We start from the raw sequence: 22,744 nt of genomic DNA on the forward strand, positions 1-22,744 counted from the left end.
TGTGACTTCCATAGATAACATCACTATTGTGGAACCTAAGATTGGTTTTTAAAGATTTTTTTCAGACTGACCCCACCTGGACTCATGACTCATGACTCAGCTGATCCTTTGGCCCTATGAGAGCTGGACTCAGTGCAGGAGGATTGTTTTCCACATCCCTATGATCTCATCCTCAACGAATCAGTAGCAGTCATTCCCTAGCCCCTGCCCAACAAATTGTCCATAAAAACCCGAACCTCTGAGCCTTCAGGGAAACTGATTTGAGTGTTAGCTTTAGTTGAGTCTCATGCGCTGGCTTTGTGTCAAGTAAACACTCTACTACAATGCTGCCCCAGTAAATTGGTTTTGTCTGTGCAGCAGGCAGGACAAACCCTTCTGACGATTATAAGGTTGCTTCAATCTTAAGAGAAAAAAAAAATTACCTAGTTCTTTCTGTCATTGTTCTTTGATTGGTATCCTTCCTTCCCACCTCATTAACCAATGCACTCTGATTTCCACCACCAGGGCCCCTACCCGCAACTATTCATACTGAGGTTAAAATGGCCTTCAGGGCTGGGCATGATGGCTCATGCCTGCAATCCCAGCACTTTGGGAGGCCGAGGTCAGAGGATCACCTGAAGTCAGGAGCTCGAGACCAGCCTGACCAACATGGAGAAACCCTGGCTCTACTAAAAATACAAAATTAGCTGGGCATGGTGGCACATGTCTGTAATCCCAGTTATTCAGGAGGCTGAGGCAGGAGAATCACTTGAATCTGGGAGGTGGAGGTTGTGGTAAACCGAGATTGCACCATTGCACTCCAGTCTGGGCAACAAGAGCGAAACTCTGTCTCAAAAAAAAAAGACTTCCGGCCAGGCATGGTAGCTCATACCTGTAATCCCAGCACTTTGAGAGACCAAGGTGGATGGATCACCTGAAGCTGGGAGTTTGAGACCAGACTGTCCAACATGGTGAAACCCTGTCTCTACTAAAAATACAAAAAAAAAATTAGCTGGGCATGGTGGCATACGCCTGTACTCTCAGCTACTCAGGAAGCTGAGGCATGAGAATTGCTTGAGCCTGAGAGACAGAGGCTGCAGTGAGCCTCTGCACTCCACCCTGGGCGACAGAGTGGGTTCTGTCTCAATAAATAAATAAATGACCAAATCCAAGGGATTCAGTCCCCATCTTGACCTCTTGGGGTAATTCATCACTGTTACATCCATCTGGAAGCTGTTTCCTTACTCCTATAAACCAAAAAGTATCTGAGACAGGTCACAATCAATCTAGTTTATTTTACCAAGGTTAAGGACATCCCAAAAGACCTAAAAACAGAATCAAAGAAATAGTCGGTGGCCTGTGCCTTTCTCCAAAGATGATTTTGAAGGCTTCAATATTTAAAGGGGAAATGTGGGCTGCAGGGAACAGAGGGAGGGTATAGTAATCCACATGTTTCAAAAGAAAAGGAGCAGGGAGGGGAATGGTCAATTATGTATTAATCTCACGCTCAGTCAATGGGCACTTTACATAAGATAAAATGAGGCTGGGTGCGGCAGCTCACTCCTGTAATCCCAGCACTTTGGGAGGCCGAGGTGGGCGGATCACCTGAGGTCAGGAGTTCGAGACCAGCCTGACCCACATGGAGAAACCCTGTCTCTACTAAAAATACAAAATTAGCCAGGTGTGGTGGCAGGTTCCTGTAATCCCAGCTACTCGGGAGGCTGAGGGAGGAGAATCACTTGAATCTGGGAGGTGGAGATTGTGGTGAACTGAGATTGCGCCATTGCACTCCAGCCTGGGTGACAGAGCAAGACTCTGTCTCAAAAAAAAAAAAAAAAAAAAAAGATAAGGCTATCTGTTCAGGAATAAAAGCAAGCCAGTTTCTTGCTTTCAGCTTAATTGTTTTCTTTTGGCAGAGTAAACTGGGGTCCCAAGTTTATTTTCCTTTCGTACTCTCAAGATACCAATCTCCCCTTGTTCTCCTCTGGCCAAGTCTCAAGTCTCTTTCCCTTTCTGCCAGCTCCTTAAAGGTACAAGTTTCATAGGATTTTCAACCCTAACGTTTTTTCTATTTCACTTAAAAGACCTTTTTCTGGGTCAACTCATTAGTCATGGCTTCAATTACTGAACTCCCAACAGAATTTGGCTCTCACCCTGCTATGAACTTTAGGGCAACGGTTTATTCTTATTTATTTATGTATTTGTCTATTTATTTATTTATTGAGACTGGTTCTGGCACTGTCACCCAAGCTGGAGTGCAATGGCATGATTGTAGCTCACTGCAGCCTGGAACTCCTGGGCTCAAAGGAGATTCTTGCCTCAGCATCCTGAGTAGCTGGGACTACAGGCGCACATCACCACACTAGGCTAATTTCTTATTTATTTATTTATTTATTTATTTATTTATTTGAGACAGGGTCTCACTTTGTTGCCCATGCTAGTGTCAAACTCCAGGCCTCAAGTAATCCTTGAGCCTCATCTCCCAAAGTGCTGGGATTACAGGCATAAGCTACCATGCCTGGCCCATAGTTTCAACTGTTTATAAAGTGACTCCACCCATATGTTCCATTGACACATCACAATTATACGTTTACATATCAACTCACTATCTTCCCCTGAGAGTAGCATCTCCACCTGTTATCCCCATTTGGTTCCATTATCCATCAGTTACCAAAGTCATCACTAGATTCCATTATCTCCTGCCTCAGCCCCAAGATTCAAAGTCACTCAACCCTATGGTTTCTGTCTCCTTCGCAGTTCTTAAATCCATCTCCTTTCCACCATCCTGCCCCAGTTTATCTATTTGGGGGGTGGCATTGAGGGAGGAAGAGGGATGTGCATCAGAACCAACTGTGTAATGTTCTTAAGGAAACATACAAGCCCAGCATGGTGGCTCACACCTGTAATCCTAATGCTTTGGGAGGTGAAGGCAGGATGATCGCTGGAGGCCAGGAGTTTGAGACCAGCCTGGGCGACACAGCAAGACCCCATCTCTACAGAAAATTTAAAAAGTCATTTGGGCATGATGGTGCATGCCTGTAGTCCCAGCCGCTTGGGAGGCTGAGGCAGGAGAATCGGTTGAGCCTATGGGTTTGAGGTTACAGTGAGCTATCATCGCACCACTGCACTCCAGCCTAGATTACAAAGTGAGGTCTCTCAAAAAATTAAATAATAAACAAACAAATAACCATTACATACCCTGCCCCATCTCCAGAGATTCTGAACCTGTATACACTCTTCCTTATCTTCACTATCCTTAACCCATTTTCAACACTGCTGGCAGAATGATCCAATGATCCTTCAAAAATGCAACCTCTCTGTTTAGCCTTTCAGTGAGTCTCTAGGATGAAAGTCCAAACTCCTCTCAAACCCGTCACCTTAGGTTCTTGCCCACAGCTTCCACCTCATCTGCTGCCACTCCCTATGGATATCCCACACTCAATCCCTATCAAATGGTAGTACTTGCTGTTCCTGGAACACGCCTTCTTTCCTCACCTTAGTGTTCTCTTCTCTGTGGATATCCTCTGTGATATCTTTCCACTTGATAGTCACTTTGTTCAAAACGCCTCTCCTGACTTCTCTAGGCAATTAGTTATTTCTGTCACAGTGTTGGAGCCAGAGCAACTCCATTTTGAATACAGGCTGAGACCTACTGGGCTGTATTGCCAGGTTAGGTATTCCTAGTCACAGGATGAGTTAGGAGGTCAGCACAAGATATAGATCATAAAGACTCAGCTAATGAAACAGGATGTGATAAAGAAACCAGCTGGCCAGGCACGGTGGCTCAGCGGACAGATCACGAGGTCAGGAGTTCGAGACCATCCTGGCCAACATGTAGAAACTCAGTCTCTACTAAAAAATATACCGACCGGGCGCGGTGGCTCACACCTGTAATCCCAGCACTTTGGGAGGCTGAGGGGGGTGGATCACAAGGTCAGGAGTTCAAGACCAGCCTGGCCAAGATGCTGAAACCCCGCTTCTACCAAAAATATAAAAAAATTAGCCAGGCGTGGTGATGGGCGCTTGTAATCCCAGCTACTCAGGAGACTGTGACAGATAATTGCTTGAACCCGTGAGGCGGAGGTTGCAGTGAGCCGAGATCTCCCCACTGCACTCCAGCTACACAGCGAGACTCCGTCTCAAAAAAGAAAGAAAAAAAAAAAAATTTAGCCGGGTGTGGTGGCATGCGCCTATAGTCCTAACTACTCGGGAGGCTGAGGCAGGAGAATCGCTGGAACCTGGGAGGCGGAGGTTGCAGTGAGTCAAGACCGTGCCATTGCACTCCAGCCTGAGTGACAAAGGGAGACTCCGTCTCAAAAGAAAAAAAAAAAAAAGAAACCAGCCAAAACCCACAACAACCAAGATGGTGATGAAGGTGACCTCTAGTTGTTTTCACTGTTTATTGTACACTAATTGTAATGCATTAGCATGATAAAAGACACTCCCACCAGTGCCATGACGGTTTACAAATGTCACAGCAACATCCTGGAGTTATCCTATGTAGTCTAAAAGGTGGACAAATCCTCAGTCCTGGGAAATCCTTGCCCCTTTCCTGGAAAATTTTCCAATAACCCTCTCCATAGTTAGCATGTAATCAAGAAATAGCCATAAAAATAGCCAACAAGGCTGGGCGCAGTGGCTCACGCCTGCAATCCCAGCACTTTGGGAGGCAGATGGATCACTTGAGATCATGAGTTTGAGACCAGCCTGGCCTACATGGCAAAACACCATCTCTACTAAACATAAAAATTAAAAAATTAACTGGGTGCGGTGGCACGCATCTGTAATCCCAGCTACTCTGTGGGCTGAGGGAGGAGAATCGCTTGAACCCGGGAGGTGGAGGTTGCAGTGAGCCGAGATCATGCCATTGCACTCCAGCCTGGGTGACAGCGAGACTTCAGCTCAATTTAAAAAAAAAAAGAAAAAGAAAAAGCCATCAGTAGCCCTCAGTGCTGCTCTGCCTATGGAGTAACCATTCTTTTATTTCTTTACTTCTCTAATAAACTTGGTTTCACTTTATGGGCTCGTCCTGAATTCTTTCTTGTGCAAGATCCAAGAACCCTCTTTTGGGGTCTGGATTGTGACCCTTTCCAGTAACATTTCCTCTTCTCTGTTCCCACAATACTTTGTCCATATAGTGATTCTGTATTTATTAGTAGATAATTACAAGTATTTTTGTTTATACAATGTCTTACCCCCTAAACTGTCAATAGATTTTGTTCAATTTATTTTTTATATGCTCTAACATAGAGCCTGGCACATAATGTATATTCAACAAGTGTTAACTGAATAAATTTTCAAGGGAATAAGTTTTAATTTCTATCTTTCTGATTGCTTAGTGTTTAATATATTATAAAAAATATTATTCAGGCTGAGCACGGTGGCTCATGCCTGTAATCCCAGCACTTTGGGAGACCGAGGCAAGGGGATCACCTGAGGTCAGGAGTTTGAGACCAGCCTGGCCAATATGACGAAACCCTGTCTCTACTAAAAAATACAAAAATTAGCCGGGCATGGTGGCACACGCCTGTAGCCAGAGCTACTTGGGAGGCTGAGGGAGGAGAATGGCTGGAACCCGGGAGGCGGAAGTTGTAGTGAGCCGTGATCATGCCACTGCACTCCAGCCTGGGCAACAGAGCAGAGCAAGACTCTGTCTCAAATAAATAAACAAATAAAAATAAAAACTATGATGCACTTTCAGGATAGCATGCTCTTTGGATCTCTTTAAGTAGTGACAGTTTATATTTGAACAGTATCTTTCATTTTTCAAAGCACTTTTCCCCAACATTTTATTACGAAAATCTCCAACTATATGGAGGAAAAATAATTGTAAGTGAACACTCCTGTCGGGACTCAGAAACTGATACCCCAAAATGTGGGGCTTTGACATGTTGAATGGAAGCCTCAAGGTCTCTCTGACCTCACTGCCCTGCACCATCTCTCCCAAAGCACACGATGAAGTTGAAGTTCCTTTATCTGGCTACGATCCAGACCCACCAAAAGGAACAATTGTTTTTTCTTCCCCTCTCTGTAAGACCAAAAATGTAACCACCCGAAAAGACCCTTTCACAAGATAATGTGCAAGTTCATCCCTGTGCCCTGATCCATTCACTTTCCCTAGTCATCCCCTCAACACAATGCCTCTGCTCCTCTCTCCCCAAGTCTGTTTGCCAGGATGGTAGACAAGCTTCTGAACCCCGTCGGGCATATGTTTCTCCCTGTGCACACGTTAATAAATGCATATGCCTTCTCTCCCATTAATCTGCCTTTTGTGAGATGATTTTTCAGCGAACTTCAGAGGGCAAAGGGAACATTTTTCCCATGGTCCCCATACCCATATATACCCACTACCTAGATTCAAAATCAACATTTTGCTATATTTGCAAAACACTTTTCATAGGTTAATTTTATTATCACCTTTAAAAAAAATTTCTTTTTACAAGTACTACTCCTTGTGGAGCAGGGCTACCCCGTAGGCAGTGTGCCCAGAGTAGCTTATTATCACCTTTTACTTCACCTAATGACTAAGGTATGATTCTATGTTTTATAGATAAGGAAACTGAAATTGAGGCTTTAATGACTTCCAAGGAGCTTGTCTGCCAGAAGTTGTAATCAACTTGTACCAGTTGATCTGTCCACACCCTCTAGGAGTTAGACACCTCTAGGTCTGAAAAATAGAATATTCCTGTGATGAAAAGTTTGCAATTCCACAATACAGGGGAATCAGCAAAATCATGGGAAAACCAACAGAATACATTTCTAACTCATGAATCATTCAGAGAAGAATCCAGTCTTGGGTTTTCCCTCCCCCTCATCCCATTTCTATTCCTGATTAGTCATCATTTCCTGCCCAGCCTATCTGAGATGTTTCTTCCACCCTTTCTTTTCCAGTAACAGTAACCTGATGCAGGTCTACAGTATCTGTTATCTCAGCTGATTTCCTTTCTGCCTTTTCATGAACCAGAGACATGTGATTTCCAATTAAAGCACAGCCCTGACCATATCCTTGCCCAGCTTACAAAATGTCAACGGCTCGAAGCTATCTACCGAGTTAAGCCTACTATAATCCCCCTCCTTCTACACTACAACCTATCCACGCATCTGTCCTCCTACTCCTTAGCTTCCATCTTACATGAATGACTAAGAGTTGTTTCCCCAAATACACCCTTATTTAATTTTTTCATTTATAACTCACCACCGCCCCCACCAAAGTTTCACGTGGGTAAATTCTAGACCTTCACGTCATAGGCCAACTCAAATGCCAATCCTTCTAATGTACCTTCTAGAAATCCCGGGCCTGTTGTCATCTCTATCGCCAATCTTTGGCATCTTGTGGCACTAATCTCAGTCTACCTTGTAGAGCTTTCTGGTCTGATTTCCCTTGCCACCTTCTGCTCCCTTTGCCTATTTTTCCTCTGAGGAAAGGGACGCTGTTTTAATCACCGTCGCCTCGCACATAGTGGGTGCTTTATTGTGCTTAATGTCGTTTAACGCAACACATCCTGCCGAGGGGGTCGGAGGCGGACGACTTTTGCTGTATCCACACAGACCCGCGCATGCACACACGGACGCCGTCTGCAACTCTGACAGACACGTGTCCCCTGGGCCACAGCCCTGGAACTGTCTCGGGATTCCCAGCCTGTGGGCGTTTCCATGCTGGCCAGCGGAAGGGGACGCTTTTTGCTTCAGAACTGCTTCAACGGATACTTCTTACTTTAGACCGCCTACGGTTTCTACCCTATAAATCAGCCTAAGCTCTGCTTCCTTTTAAAACAGGATTACGCCGGGTCGAGGAAGCCCGGTGTGGCCGCGCAGTGGCCGGGTCCTGCGGATCCCCCTCCAGCTCCCACTTGGTAGCGCCCGCTTTGTCAGCTCGCTGCGCTAGCAGAGCGCCTTGCAGCCCTCGCCAGGTCTCACAGCAGACGGTGCCGACGCAGCGCTCTGGCGCCTCCCTCTCCGGCTCTGCTGCCCGGGATTTCCCCAGGACCGGCGCCGCGCGAGAAGGAGCCTGGGAGCATCCGCCCAGACTGCCCGGACAGTCGGCTCGACTCGCTGCCCTCGGCCCCAGCCGGGCTCCGCGTTGGTGGCGGCGGCGCCCGGCATGTTTCATAGTCCGCGGCGGCTCTGCTCGGCCCTGCTGCAGAGGGACGCGCCCGGCCTGCGCCGCCTGCCCGCCCCAGGGCTGCGCCGCCCGTTGTCCCCGCCGACGTCTGCTCCCAGGCCCGCATCCCCCAGGCTGCTGGCGGCGGTCTCGGCGGCCTCGGGCGCCGCGAGGTCGTGTTCCCGAACAGGTGAGTGCACCCCAGTTCTGGGCGGAGAATGCCACGGCCGCCAACGCTCGGCCGCCACTTGGAGACAGCGCGGAATGAATGGGAAGCCCGGGGCTGCAGTTCGTGGGATCTGGCCTGAAAGCTTCCCAGAGCAACCTTCTCTGTTCCCTTTTTCCTCTTTCCCTGTCCCCCGACTTGCCTGGGGCTTGCATCAAAGCTGGTAAGAAATGGGAGACTGTATTCAGGTTCTCGCTTGACCCTTGGAGGCCGTGCTTTCAGAATTTCTTGCTTTTGACCTACGTTAAATTTCCCCCTTCCGAGGCCACGAGTTACTATTTTGGTTACACTTTTTATTGCACGGAAATTAACGGAAATTTTTATGGAAAAAAATCTAAATGATGCTTATTTGTTCATATGGCTTTCATGGTCTAAATATTAAGTTTTTTTAAGTCGTGATAACACATTGATTCATTTAACGTTTCTTTTTCTTTTTCTTTCTTTTTTTTTTTTTTTTTTGAGACGGAGTCTCACTCTGTCACCCAGGCTGGAGTGCAGTTGCACAATACCTGCTCACCGCAACCTCCGCCTCCCGGGTTCAAGCGATTCTCCTGCCTCAGCCTCCCGAGTAGCTGGGATTACAGGCACCCGCCACCACGCCTAGCTAATTTTTGTGTATTTAGTAGAGACGAGGTTTCACCATTTTGGCCAGGCTAGTCTTGAACTCCTGACCTCGTGATCCACTCACCTCAGCCTCCCAAAGTGTTGGGATTACAGGCGCGAGCCATCGCACCCGGCCATTTTACGTTTCTTTGGATTTTTTTTTCTTTTTTGGAGCCTTCAACTCTTGATACTTAACATAATTTTGTGTCCTGTGTACCTAAGATCTTGTAAAAGTGAGGCCTTAGTTTCACCAACAGCTGTTTTTATACATCATAGTAACTACCCTGAGTTTTCCTTTTTAGTCACCTCTGTTTCTGCCTGGACACACGTTACCGTGGCCACAAATTACATACAAATTAATTATACTTCTAACATTGATAAATTTTTTCTTTTAAAACTAGGCAATACATAGCTTTTTTTTTTTTTTTTTTTTTTCCGAGAGTGAATTTTGCTCTTGTTGCCCAGGCTGGAGTGAAATGGCGCGATCTCAGCTCACCGCAACCTCCGTCTCTGGGTTCAAGCAATTCTCCTGCCTCATGCTCCCGAGTAACTGGTATTACAGGCATGCGCCACCACGCCCGACTAATTTTTGTATTTTTAGTAGAGATGGGGTTTCTCCATGTTGGTCAAGCTGGCCTCGAACTCCCGAACCCAGGTGATCCGCCCGCTTCCGCCTGCCAAAGTGCTGGGATTGCAAGCGTGAGCCACCGCACCCGGCCTATAAAGTTTTAAAAATAGGCCGGGCGCGGTGGCTCACGCCTGTGATCCAGCACCGTGGGAGGCCGAGGCGGCTGGATCACCTGAGGTCAGGAGTTCGTGACCATCCTGGCCAACGGGCGTGGGCGTGGTGGCACTCGCCTGTAATATCCCAGCTAAGAGGCTGAGGCAGGAGAATCGCTTAAACCCGGGAGGCAGAGGTTGCAGTGAACCTCTGGAGATCTCACCATTGCACTCCAGCCTTGGCGACAAGAGTGAAACTCCGTCTCAAAATAAAATTAATGAAAATTTAAAAATGCATATATATATATTTAAAACGATTATCTGGAATGTGATTGAAGCCAGTACTTTAAACTCTATTTGCATTGCTGGCGGATGTTTAGGTATTTCCCAAACTAGTATCAAACTCCTGGCCTCAGGCTATCCTCAGACTCTGGAGTAGTCGAGATTTGCAGGTGGAAGCCAACCACGCCCAACTTAGTTGTTAAATTAGGATGTTGAATTGGTTGCTGGAGACTGAACTATATTGTTCCTTAGAATGAACTTGACAGTTAGATTCCCCACCCCCACCCCCAGTTTCGTAGGAATGTGGCACATTGTGAAATAACTGCCAGAATGGGTATACCACCTGATAACTTTTTTCTTGCTGGAAATTTTAAGAACCACATTGTTAGGTTTGAGGTAGGAAAAGTAAAAGAAAACAGATGATGTCTTTTGTACCAGCTTTTATCTTAAATTCCCTCAGTCTCAGAGGCAGGGTTAGTAGATACCTCCTCGTGGGAATACAGTTAGCTTGTGTAAAACAGATAGAGATGGCTATGTTATCTGAGCAATAAATATCAGGTCAGATTGGAATGTTGGGCTTTTGACCCAAGAAAGTGTTTAATGAACTTCTTTTAAGAAACCTCCTGAAACCCCCTAGTTTTACAGATAAGGAAATTGAAGGACTTTATGGTACTTAAACTTTTGTAGGCAGTTACTATAAAGTCTAGACATTTTTCCTGTTTCATGCAGTTTTAGCTTCGGCTTGTTGGAAGAAACATGTGCATGCATTGATTCATTCGTTGCTTGTTCACTCATTCCAGATCTTTACAGAATGTCTCACACAATGTAGGTGCTTTATTATAGGAGCTAAAAAGAACATGAGCTTTTTAGTCAGTCCCTAAGGAGTTTACTGCCCAGTAAGAGATGAGATTTGCACAAAGAAATGGCTGTTTAATGAAATGAAACACCTTTTATTCTCTGGACTTGGAAATGGCACAAGGGTGCAGGAAAACAGGAAGTCCCTTTTAGGCTTCTAGAAGTGGATGGCATTTCAGCTGGCTCTTGAAGCATGGTTAGTATTGGGAGAGATTACTATAAAGCATTTTGTTTGGAAAAAGCAGGCATAAATGCAGAAAAGCATGAGACACAGATGAGGAAGGGTGAGAGAAGAGGCACTTTGCAAAATGGACATTGTTTTCCAAAGAGCCTCAGAGCCAGCGCTAAGTGCTTTTTAATTTTAATTTTAATTTTTTTTGAGACAGGGTCTCGCACTGTTGCCCAGGCTGGAGTGTAGTGGCGCCACCTCTGCTCACTGCACACTCCACCTCCCATGCTCAAGCATTTCTCCTGTCTCAGCCTGTCTTTGACAGTAGCTGTGACTACAGGCACACCACTGTGCCGGGCTAATTTTTGTATTTTTAGTAGGAACGGGATTTCAACACGTTGCCTAGGCTCGTCTCATCAGCTCTGGTGATCCACCTACCTTTGCCTCCCAAAGTGCTGGGATGACAGGCATGAGCCACTGCGCCCAGCCTATTAAGTGTATTTTTAAAATGCAGATTCTTAGATCCTACTGTGGACCTATTAAGTCTGCGTCATTCATGGTGGGCCCTGGATTCTACATAACCAAATGAAATGACAAAAAGAATAACTCCAGATTGTTATTCTATGCCCTCAAATTTGGACATCTGGCACCCATATGTGAGAGAGACATTTAAGGGGCCGAAAACTCCTCTCCACTCCTGAGCCTTTTGATGGGGAGTGGTGAGTCCACATTTGCTGTCCACATTTGCTAGTCAGTTCCTGCATGACTTCATGCCCCTTGGCAGTTGGTGGTTATTGGGAAGATAAGTACAGTCCCTTTGGAGTTATCAGATTCCAGGTTTTTAGAATTAAAAGGTGACCTTGGGGATGATCTCGGTGTTTGGCTTTCTTTTCGCAAGGATAGCAGCCCCCATAAGAAGTAGCAGTTGCCACAGTTACTGTACTGGATGAAACAAACGCAGTTGGAAGTCATCCGTGGGTTTATAAATGCTATCCTCCACATCACTCCTCAGAGAATGAAGAGTTGGCTGAACTACTGTTCTCTACCATTAGAACATTTGCTTTTTTCATGGTACAATTTTAAAGGCAAATGCTACCAACTCATTTGAGAAGGCAGCTTTATTTAATATGTCCTTTAACTATGTGAGTAAACTGCTGATGAGAGAAGAAATGGGAAAGCTTGTAATTATCAAGCTGCTATGGAATAAATTGCTTTCCTTGTGGGAAAACTAATGTATGATTTTTCTGTTAGGATTCAATGGCAACAGTTTAAATATGGTGAACTGGGGTTCTTTGGGATTAATAACCATGGCTCCAGATTCACATTCCACACACTTAACATTTGCAAATCATTTAACCTTGGTTGCTGTCTCAACACTAGACTTTACCTAGAACAAATAAGATGGATTGATAGCAATTTATCCACAAGCTTTATTGAACAGTACATGTAAAATGTGACATGACTAATTGCAGCAGGAGTTGGAAGAGAAATCGGTATGGCTGAATTTGTCAAGAAACACTTTGCTTTAAATAGGTGAAAAAGGAGGGTGCTTTGGAAGGGGACAGGTTGCAGGGTGAGGGGGCTAGGCAGAGAATACCACACACTGCCTGGAAGAAGGTGGAGCATACAGGAACTGTGGCAGGCATCTTAGGAAAAGAGGTATAATCAGAATCCTTTGGGACGCTTGTTAAAATGCAGATTTCTGGTCTTTCACCCATCTTGAATCAGTTTCCTGTGGAGAAGTCTGGTGGAGTACATATTTAACAAGTGCCCCAGGGGATTCTTCCAAAAAGATTAGGGAGTATTCATGAGCTCTGCCCCTCCTTTCCCCAAAGGTACTTATTCCTGGAAAGCTTGAGAAGCTCTGGAGAGGATTCTGGAGGAGCCTGAAGACCTTTGGCCGGGCACAGTGGTTCAAGCACTTTGGGAGGCCGAGGCACGGAGCACTTGAACTCAGGCGTTCAAGACTAGCCTGGGCAACATGGTGAAACCCTGTCTCTACTAAAATTAAAAAAAAAAAAAAAAAAAAGCCAAGTGTGATGGTACACACCTGTACATCCCAGCTGCTTGGGAAGCTGAGGCAGGAGAATCATTTGAACCCAGGAGGAGGTATCAGTGAGCCAAGATTGCACCATTGCACTCCAGCCTGGGTGATAGAGTAGGAGCAATACTCTGTCTCTAAAAAAAAGGATCTTTGAGCTTAGGGCCTAAGGCAATTCAAGAGACCCCTGAGCAAGAACATTGACCCCAACAAAAGCAGCTTTAAAACAAATTTGTATATTTTGTCGAGATGGTTTTGCCATGTTGCCCCAGCTGGTCTCAATCCTGGGCTCAAGCAATCCTCCCACCTCAGCCTCCCAAAAGTACTGGGATTACAGGCATGAGCCATCACGCCCTGCCAAAAGCAGCTTTTAAGAAAGGGAAGAAATTCCAGGGCGGGGCACAGTGGCTCACGCCTGTAATCCCAGCACTTTGGGAGGCCAAGGCAGGTGAATCACCTGAGGTCGAGAGTTAGAGACCAGCCTGACCAACATGGACAAACCCTATCTCTACTAAAAATACAAAATAAGCCGAGCGTGGTGGCTTCTCAGGAGCCTCCTCAGGAGGCTGAGACAGGAGAATTGCTTGAACCCGGTGGAGGTTGTGGTGAGCCGAGATTGCGCCATTGCACTCCAGCTTGGGCGATAAGCGTGAAACTCCATCTCAAAAAAAAAAAAAAGAAAAGAAAAGGGAAGAAATTTGCATATTAATGAAAAGTTCAGTGAGAGGAAACTTGAGACTGACATTATAATGGGAGTGTATCCATGTAGTTGTATAACTTATAGAGTGGGATAAATAATCAAGGAGGTTTCTATGATGTTTACTAAAAGGGAGGCAATTGTGTTCTGGCTTCTTGGAGTTAGGAAGGGAGATACAGCATCTGTATTTGCTGTCAGGAGTCACTGGTGACTAATCAGAGTTTATAGGGCTTTGATAGCCACTTAAGTGGTGGTTATACTTCAGTAAATACTTGGAAATTTGAAGGACAGTGTGCACGGGTGTTTAGCCTCATAGTAAACCTGTTTGGACTTTCGTGGAAAGCAGCTAAGATACTTTTTATTTATTGTTATTCTTAGAATGGGAGAAAATCAGCCTTCCCACGGAGGGAGTGAGACCTCAAGTGAAAACCTTAGCTGTCCTCTGGCCCTATGTGGCCTCAAAGCAACACTTGAATCATATATTAATACTTAGCAAGAATTCCGTGTCAGCGATGTGGGCAACAGTGCCCAGGGGAAAGAGGGCTAAACAAAATTGGTACCATCCAATTTGAATGTCCCTATATAACCATTTTTTTCTCCTTCCAGTATATACAAAAAATGCATGGGCCCCATTCAGATCTTCTGGATTTTAATATCTCCAAGTGGGGCCTGAGCATCTGCTGATTCTGACATAAGCCCCAGGTAGACACCAGCCATATACTGAAAACACAGGGGGACACCTGAGGAGGCTCGTTTTACTAAATGCTTAGAAGCCTGTTCTAAGTTTCTCAATGATGTGATTCTCCTGTCTTCAAAAGTTAGAGACCACTGTTGGATTGTGGAGAGTTGTGCAGAAAGGAAAATTTTTATTTTATTCATTGTAGAGACGGGGTCTCACTGTGTTGCCCAGGCTGCTCTTGAGCTCTTGGCAAGTCCATGAAAATAAGTGCTTAGAAGTTATGATGCTGGCCGGGTACAGTGGCTCATGTCAGCACTTTGGGAGGCCAAGGAGAGGGGGGATCACTTGAGGTTAGGAGTTCGAGACCAGCCTGGGCAACATGGCAAAACCCTGTCTTTACTAAAAATGTAAAAATTAGCCGGATGTTAGTGGTGTGTGCCTGTAATCCCAGCTGCTCGGGAGGCTGAGGCAGGAGAATTGCTTGAACCCGGGAAGTGGAGGTTGCAGCGAGCTGAGATTGCACTACTATACTCCAGCCTGGGCAACTGCGAGACTCCATCTCAAAAAAAAAAAAAAAAAAAAGGTTCTGAGGCATCCGAAGTGACAATAAGAATTGTTCTGGACGGATATCTGGGAAGTTCCTTGGTCTTGTTGCATCCTCTCCAGCTGTCTTCCTTTCCCTTTTCTATCTTTCCTCCAACTCTTGAGGTTCCAGTACCTAAACAGCTCAGTTTGCCGGTCTGCAAATATGCTTGTAACTCCAAATATCTTGTCTAGTACAGGGTGCAAAGTAAGTTACACTGCAGATTCTAATAATACCTGGGATATAATACTTTTCTATTTCCTCTTGTGTGTTTTGCTTTTATGGATGCTAACTATCATTGAAGGTCTGCTGAAGGAAAATGTTTATCTTTCAAATCTTGTAGGTCAAATAGACTCACTGAGACTTATTTCTAGAATTAGTTTCTCTTTCAGGTGGTTCTGAAATTATGTTTGGAAATAGTTTTATGACAGTGTTTTTTATCTGATTTTTAAATTTTAATTTAATATTATTTTATTTTTTGAGATGGAGTCTTGCTCTGTTGCCCAAGCTGGAGTGCAATGGCGCAATCTCTGTTCACTGCAACCTCCATCTCCTGGGTTCAAGCTATTCTCCTGCCTCAGCCTCCTGAGTAGCTGGGGACTATAGGCACCCACCACCACGCCCAGCTAATTTTTTGTATTTTTAGTAGAGACTTAGGGTTTTGCCATGTTGGTCAGGCTGGTCTCGAACTCCTGACCTCAGGTGATCTGCCTACCTCGGCCTCCCAAAGTGCTGGGATTAACAGGCGTGAGCCACCATGCTCAGCCTTGCCTCTGAACTTTTAAAGACCATTGTGAGTACTGATTATCTGTAGAGGCTTACAAGATGTCCTTATCTTTGGTATTCAAAAGTTCCATCAGGATAAATGTCTCAGCATCTGATGCGCCCATGCAATCGAAAGGCATGCCTTAGCACAAGAAAAGTTAGTATCATTTCTTGGGTTATTTTGTCCACTGTATTGTCTCTTGTTCTCAGGTTCTTGAACTCCTGTTAGATTGCTGGCTATGTGGATCTATCCTCCGTGTCTATTCATCCTTTTTTTTTTTTTTAATTATTTTAGAGACAGTCTCCACTTTGTCACCCAGGCTGGAGTGCACTGGTGTGATCATAGCTCACTGTAACCTCTAACTCCTGGGCTCAAGTGATCCTCCCACCTCAGCCTCTGGAGTAGCTGGGACTATAGGTGTGCTCCACCACGTCTACCTACTTTTATTTTTTTGTAGAGACAGGGGTCTCAGCTCAGACTGGTCTCAAACTCCTGGGCTCAAGCAGTCCTTCTGCCTCTGCCTCCCAAAGTACTGGATTACAAGCATGAGCCACCAAGCCAGACCTCCATTCATATCTTAGTGTTTTTATCTCTTCTCTGTTTCATGAGATTTTCTGAAAATTTTTGTTCTGCAGTCATTTTAAATTCCTAGACATTTCTAGTTGTTTAATTGCTCCTTTTTTTCATAGAAGCCTGTTTTGTGTCTATAATGTCTCTTGTACTTTAAATATATCAAGATGTGTGTGCCTGTTTCTCCTTTAGGCCTCTTTCCTGGAGAGGAGGGGAGTTTGCATGTTGTTTTGTTTGTTTGTTTGTTTGTTTTTTGAGGTGGGGTCTCTCTTTGTCACTCAGGCTGGAGTGCTGTGGCGTGATCTCAGCTCACTGCAGCCTCCACCAACCCCGTTCAAGCACTCCTCCCACCCCAGCCTCCCAAGTAGCTGGCACCACAGGCATGCACCACTATACCTGGCCCAATAATACAACAGTTACTGTATTTTTAGTAAAGACAGGTTTTCCCCATGTAGGCCAGGCTGGTCTCAACTGCTGAGCTGAAGTTATCCGCCCATCTCAGCATCCCAAAATACTGGAATTACAGGTGTGAGCCACCGTGCCCAGCCAGTTCGCGTATTCTGAATGGAAAGGTAATCTGGAGAGTGGGCAGCCAGGCTTCCTTGTTGAATGCATGAGAGGGAGCAGGCTGGCAACTACTGCCTTTGCCAAAGAAAGGAGGGTTTCCTTCTGTGTTCTTCAGTCCAACCCCTCCCCCGCTTTTTAAGACTATCCTAGAGGTTCAGAGTTAGCTCCTGATCTGGTCTGCTTCTCTTTCAGGTCCATTCACCCTTGCAAGCCATTCTAAAGCTATCGCTCATTTGCTTTGGAGTATTCTTTGGTTCGATGGAGCATGCAAAAGCCACCCTTCCCAGCTTTGTCTGTGAGAGAGGGGACGTGTGTAACTAGTGCCACTGTTCACTTTCATTCTTGAATTGCCCTAACAGTTACCCCCTCAGCCTCTCCTGCCCTTTCTATTTGTTGATTCAGCTTGGAGTTTCTTCATGGTGCTCTTGGGAAAACCACATTTACCTTTGGTAACTTGTACTGCCCCTTCCTTCACTCTGGTTTCTCTGTTAAGTCAAACTTGTTTCTGTCTTCTTGGAATCCCTCCAAGTTTTTGCTCCATTGATGTCATGCATCCCTTCTTGTTTTCCAGTGTTATTGATGCATTCTTTAAAAAAATTTAAATAGGCTGGGCGCAGTGGCTCACGCCTGTAATCCCAGCACTTTGGGAGGCTGAGGCGGGCAGATCACCTGAGGTTGGGAGTTCTAGACCAGCCTGGCCAGGATGGTGAAACCCTGTCTCTACTAAAAATTAGCCGGGCATGGTAGCAGGTGCCTGTAATCCCAGCAGCTACTCATGAGGCCGAGGGAGGAGAATTGCTTGAACCCAGGAGGCAGAGGTTTCAGTGAGCCGAGATGGTGCCATTGCACTCCAGCCTGGGCAACAGAGTGAGACTCCGTCTCAAAAAACAAAAAAAAAAAAATTAAGTATAGGTACTTTATTTCTTCAAGATCTTAGGAAGGAGAGAAAGTAAATGTATTTTGCTCTCTTGGCCTAGAACCAACCTGCCCAATGATATGCAACATATTCTTTTTTTATATATATGTGCCTTAATTATTCAAGCAGTGCTCTGGGAATTTGTATATGAAAATTATTTCCCCTCCTTTTTAAGTGACTAAAAATCTTTTATTGGTTTTATGATATATATACAAATGGACTAGTGGTGAGCATAGCTGCCTTCCAAATGGACTATACAATTTTATTTTTTATTTATTTTTTTTGATGGAGTCTTGCTCTGTCATCCAGGCTGGATAGAGTACAGTGGCGCAATCTCTGCTCACTGCAACCTCCGCCTCCCAGGTTCAAGTGATTCTCCTGCCTTAGCTTCCCAAATAGCTGGGATTACAGGCATGCGCTACCACGCCTAGCTGATTTTGTATTTTTAGTAGAGATGAGGTTTCACCATGTTGGTCAGGCTGGTCCTGAACTTCTGACCTCTGGTGATCCGCCCATCCCAGCCTCCCAAAGTGCTGGGATTACAGGCGTGGCCACCGTGCCTGGCCAATTCTTTTAGGGATGGGGTCTCTCTATGTAGCCCAGGCTGAACTCAAACCCTTGGGTTTAAGGGATCTTCCTGCCTCAGCCTCCCGAGTAGCTGAGACTATAGGCATGTGTCACCATGTTTGGCTCATTGTTTAAAAATTTTTATACTTTTTTATTTTATTTATTTATTTTTTTGAGACAGAGTTTCACTCTTGTCACCCAGGTTGGAGTGCAGTGGCATGATCTTGGCTCACTGCAGACTCCACCTCCTGGGTTCAAGTTATTCTCCTGCCTCAGCCTCCCAAGTATCTGGGATTACAGGTGCCTGCCACCACACCCGACTAAATTTTGTATTTTTAGTAGAGATGGGGTTTTTGCCCTGTTGGCCAGGCTGGTCTTGAATTCCTGACCTCAGGTCATCTGCCCACCTCAACCTCCCAAAGTGTTGGAATTACAGGTGGGAGCCACCACGCCTGACCTTTTTTTTTTTTTTAATGAGACAGGGTCCTCCTCTGTCACCCAGACTGGAGTGCGGTGGCGCAGAGACAGCTCACTGCAGGCTCAACCTCCTGGGCTCACGCAGTCCTCCCGCCTCAGCCTCCCAAGTAGCTGGGACCACAGGCGCATGCCACCATGCCTGGCTAAAGGCTCATTTTAATATAATGTAGAGCAGAGGTTGGCAACCTTTTTCCATAAAGAGCCAGCTAGTAAATATTTTAGACTTTCTGGGCCATATATCTGTCGCAGCTACTAAGCTCTCGGTTATAGTGTGAAAGCAGCTGCAGACAATACAATATGTAAACTTTATGATACTAAAATTTGAATTTCATATCATTTTCACATGTCACGAAATATTACTGTTCTTAAGGTTCCCCCCCCCCCAACCATTGAAAAGTACAAAAGCCTTTCCTAGCTTGCAGGCAGCACAAAGACAGGACGCTGCCAGAGTTAGCTCAGGGGTCACAGTCGATAGATCCTGATCTAGAGAGGGCTCTGTACAGTCAGCAGAAGGCTCCTCATAGTTTCATATTTCCACTCACAACTGTAAAAACACGTCATTTTTCCAAGTGTCCCAGAAATGTTAGTGATGGGGGATCACCAGATTTTTAGGTTTTGCCTTTTCACGTTTGTATTTCAGAGGAATGTGCTAGAAAAGCCCAGCTCATGGAAATGATTTGTCAGCCAATAGACAATTGAGCACCAATCGAACATGTTAAACTAAGCATTTATCATGGGGGGATTTCCTTCTCCTTAGAGAGCTTTTCCATATGAGTCTGTCATGGCTGAAGGTATGGCTCAGTCTTGTCTGGATGACGCTTCAGCTTTCTTGTCTGGTCTGTGACTGCCTCCTGGCAAAGAGAGGTTGTTTGAATTGTCACGCTCAGTCTAGGTGCTTGTATTTTTAGACACGTTAGGTTGAGAGTTCTGACCTTCACTTGATATCTCTGGTAATGCCACGCGGGTCGTGACACTGCTTTGTACACTCTGTGCTGTGCCAGTATGTGTGCTGTGATGACTCTGACGTCGACAGATGGAGGAGGTGGAACTTGACCTCTGTGTCTTCCTGGTGTGAAGAATGGGCTGCTGTGTCTGTCCGGGGCCAGGCAGGACAGCTGCATCGCAGTTACCCTGACCGCAGTATCAGCATGGCTGGAGATGCTGACGAGCAGCAGTCCAAGGTGCAGGTAACTTTCTCCAGGGCCAGCCCCCTTACTAGTTGTGCAATCTAGAGAAAGCTGTGCAGTTACCTGATCCATGCCTGGAAAGTGATACCCACTTCACCAGATTTGAGACAGAATAATGAAAATAGTTGGAAGCAGTCTGGCACATTATCTCCAATGTTAATAATAGTCTCTCTTTTTTTTTTTTTTTTTGAGACAGAGTTTTGCTCTGTCGCCCAGGCTGGAGTGCAGTGGTGCGATCTTGGCTCACTGCAACCTCCTCCCGGGTTCAAGCAATTCTCCTGTCTCAGCCTCCCGAGTAGCTGAGATTACAGGCACCCACCACCACGCCCAGCTAATTTTTGTATTTTTGATAGAGACGGAGTTTCACCATGTTGGTCAGTCTGGTCTCAAACTCCTGACCTCAAGTGATCCACCCACCTTGGCCTCCCAAAGTGCCAGGATTACAGGCATGAGCCACCACGCCCAGCTGAATAATAGCCTTCTCTTTATGCCTAGGAAAAAAGTGAGTTTTCCAGAATGAAACAGAATAGCTAACATTTAGCTAATCACTTAGGATGTGCCAAGTACCTCTAGTTTAACTCAATCCTTACACTAACCAAATAAAGTAGGTTACACTTATCCATATGAAGAAGATAATGAAGAAGCAGAGAGGTAAATAAGTTATCCAGGATCCTATTAGTAAAAAGTGGATCCACGATTTGAATTCAGACAGCCTAACTTGAGTCCTTGCTTTAAGACTTTCTTGCCTCTGCTGAACCACAGGCCGAACTTCCTGGGGAGAGCTGAGGCTTCAGCTATAAGGCTCAGTACTCAGGCAGGCCTGTCACATTTAGTCAGTGGCACTCAGTAACAGACTGGGAGCCTGGTCGATCACTAACTAAAATATTTGATTTCTACCACACAGTAATATCTTCTTACCTTGGCACTTAGTTTATTTTTATTTTAAATTTAATAGCAATGGGGTCTCACTACATTGCCCAGGCTGGTCTCAAGTTCTTGGGCTCAAGCGATCCTTCTGCCTAAATTGGCACTTAAAATCCAGTCTCTAGGATCTGGAAATTCATGTCATAAAAGCCCACATCATGTAAAATTTGAAGGTAACTGCATTCATTTGCCAGGTGGACCTTCAGGGGACATGCCACACTGTTTGAGTTTTGCTTTTCTTGCTGATGGGTGCACACCAAAGTTTCACAAAAATTTAGAAAGGTAGTTACTTTTTTTTTTTTTTTTGAAACAGTCTTGCTTCTGTCGTCCAGGCTGGAGTGCAGTGGTGCAATCTTTGCTCACTGCAACCTCTGCCTCCCAGGTTCAAGCGATTCTTATGAACCTCAGCCTCCTGAGTAGCTGGGATTACAGGCACCTGCCACCAAGCCCAGCTAATTTTTTTGTATTTTTAGTAGAGACGGTGTTGTTGGCCATGTTGGCCAGGCTGGTCTCCTGACCTCAGGTGATCCACCTGCTTTGCCCTTCCACAGTGCTGAGATTACAGGCGTGAGCCACCACGCCTGGCCTAGAGTTACATTTAATGGTAACTTAGGACCTCATTTACACTTCTGAACCTTAGTGTTCTTATCTATAAAGTGGTGTAAATAATGACCAATGGGTTCTTGAGCAGGTAACTGGTTACAGCAATAAAAAATGCTTGGTATACCATAAAATGCTCCACCAGTAAAAGCTGGTCCTCCATCAGTGTTTGACAGAATTTCTTGGTACTTTGCTGTCACTTGCCATCTTTTATTAATTGTTTAAATCACTGGACTGGATCCTGGGGGAAATGGTAAATAAGGGAAACAGCCCCTGCCCTTGGGAGGCTTAAAGTCTCATGAGTAAAGGACAGAGGTTGTAGTTCAAATACCCAAGGGTACCCTAAGTAGGAAAAATGGGCCAGGTATAAGAAAAGGAGAGCCATTGGTTGATCCATAGAGTTAGGCCTGTTTGCTGTGAATCTTTGTTGATTCCTTCCATATATATTAAATAAATATATTGTATATCCAACATCCAGGCTGCTTTAAAGTTGGTGGTTATCTTGTGTGAATTGTCGTTTGTATTGAAGATAGCCAGGTATTCTGGAACCTACTCTAAGAAGGCTAATGAAAATCAGCTGCTAAATTAGCTTAGTTTTGTGTTCAACACGCGTGGCCAGTAGATGGCAGCATTGGATTGCTGTTTCAGGGATGCTTTCCTGTGCCGTTGATGGCTTACAGTTTTTGTGTTGTGTGTGCTTCAAGGTTTCCTCGGGCGGAGGTTGATCAGCTTCCATAGCTTCCCAGGTGCGTACTCAAGATAATCCTGGCTTTTGCTTGGTTTTTAATCAGCGTTTTTGCCAGGCCACCGTTTCAAGATACTAAACGTAAACTGTGAGAGAAGTAATTCGATGCTGAATGGTTTGGGCAAAGCCTAGAACAGGCAGTTGCTGGGCAGCCCGAGGAAGGAACCCTGTGTGGAGCTGTGGGGAGCGGTCGGCCCTGAGTGATTGCTGAGTGCTGTTAGGAGTGCTTGGAACGGTGGGCCCAGTCAGTTTGGGCCTCGACTGTTGGGGTCGTCATCCAGCATTCTAATTATTAATGTGAAGCTGTTTAATTGCAGGCCGACCGTTTTCCTTGTGGTCAGCACTCTTAGGAACTTGAATTGTGATCTGCCTGATTGTTTTAGAAGTGTGTAGTAACTGGTAGTATTAAGAGTGTACATATATTCAAATATATTTGTGATTAGCCCACTTGTGGGTTTTTTTTTTTCTTTTCTTTTCTTTTTTTTAGAGG

The 22,744-nt window shown here is 45.3% G+C and overlaps 1 protein-coding gene across 2 annotated transcripts in view; it reads left to right on the top strand.

Moving 5' to 3' along the window:
• Positions 1 to 7,860: 7,860 nt before the first annotated feature.
• NOCT (nocturnin) overlaps positions 7,861 to 22,744 on the top strand; it is a 34,457-nt gene continuing 19,573 nt past the window's right edge. The window contains exons 1-2 of one of the 2 annotated variants that reach the window (XM_007999810.3): positions 8,165 to 8,270; positions 12,771 to 12,919. Coding sequence is in view for 1 of the 2 variants with exons in the window: in XM_007999809.3 (XP_007998000.3) it covers positions 8,081 to 8,270 (190 nt within the window). In the remaining variant the exon portion in view is untranslated. Of the gene's footprint in view, positions 8,271 to 12,770; positions 12,920 to 22,744 lie in introns of both variants that reach the window. The other variant, XM_007999809.3, reaches the window with a different exon arrangement.

The sequence above is a fragment of the Chlorocebus sabaeus genome, chromosome 7, assembly GCF_047675955.1.
Source record: "Chlorocebus sabaeus isolate Y175 chromosome 7, mChlSab1.0.hap1, whole genome shotgun sequence".
NCBI lineage: Eukaryota > Metazoa > Chordata > Mammalia > Primates > Cercopithecidae > Chlorocebus > Chlorocebus sabaeus.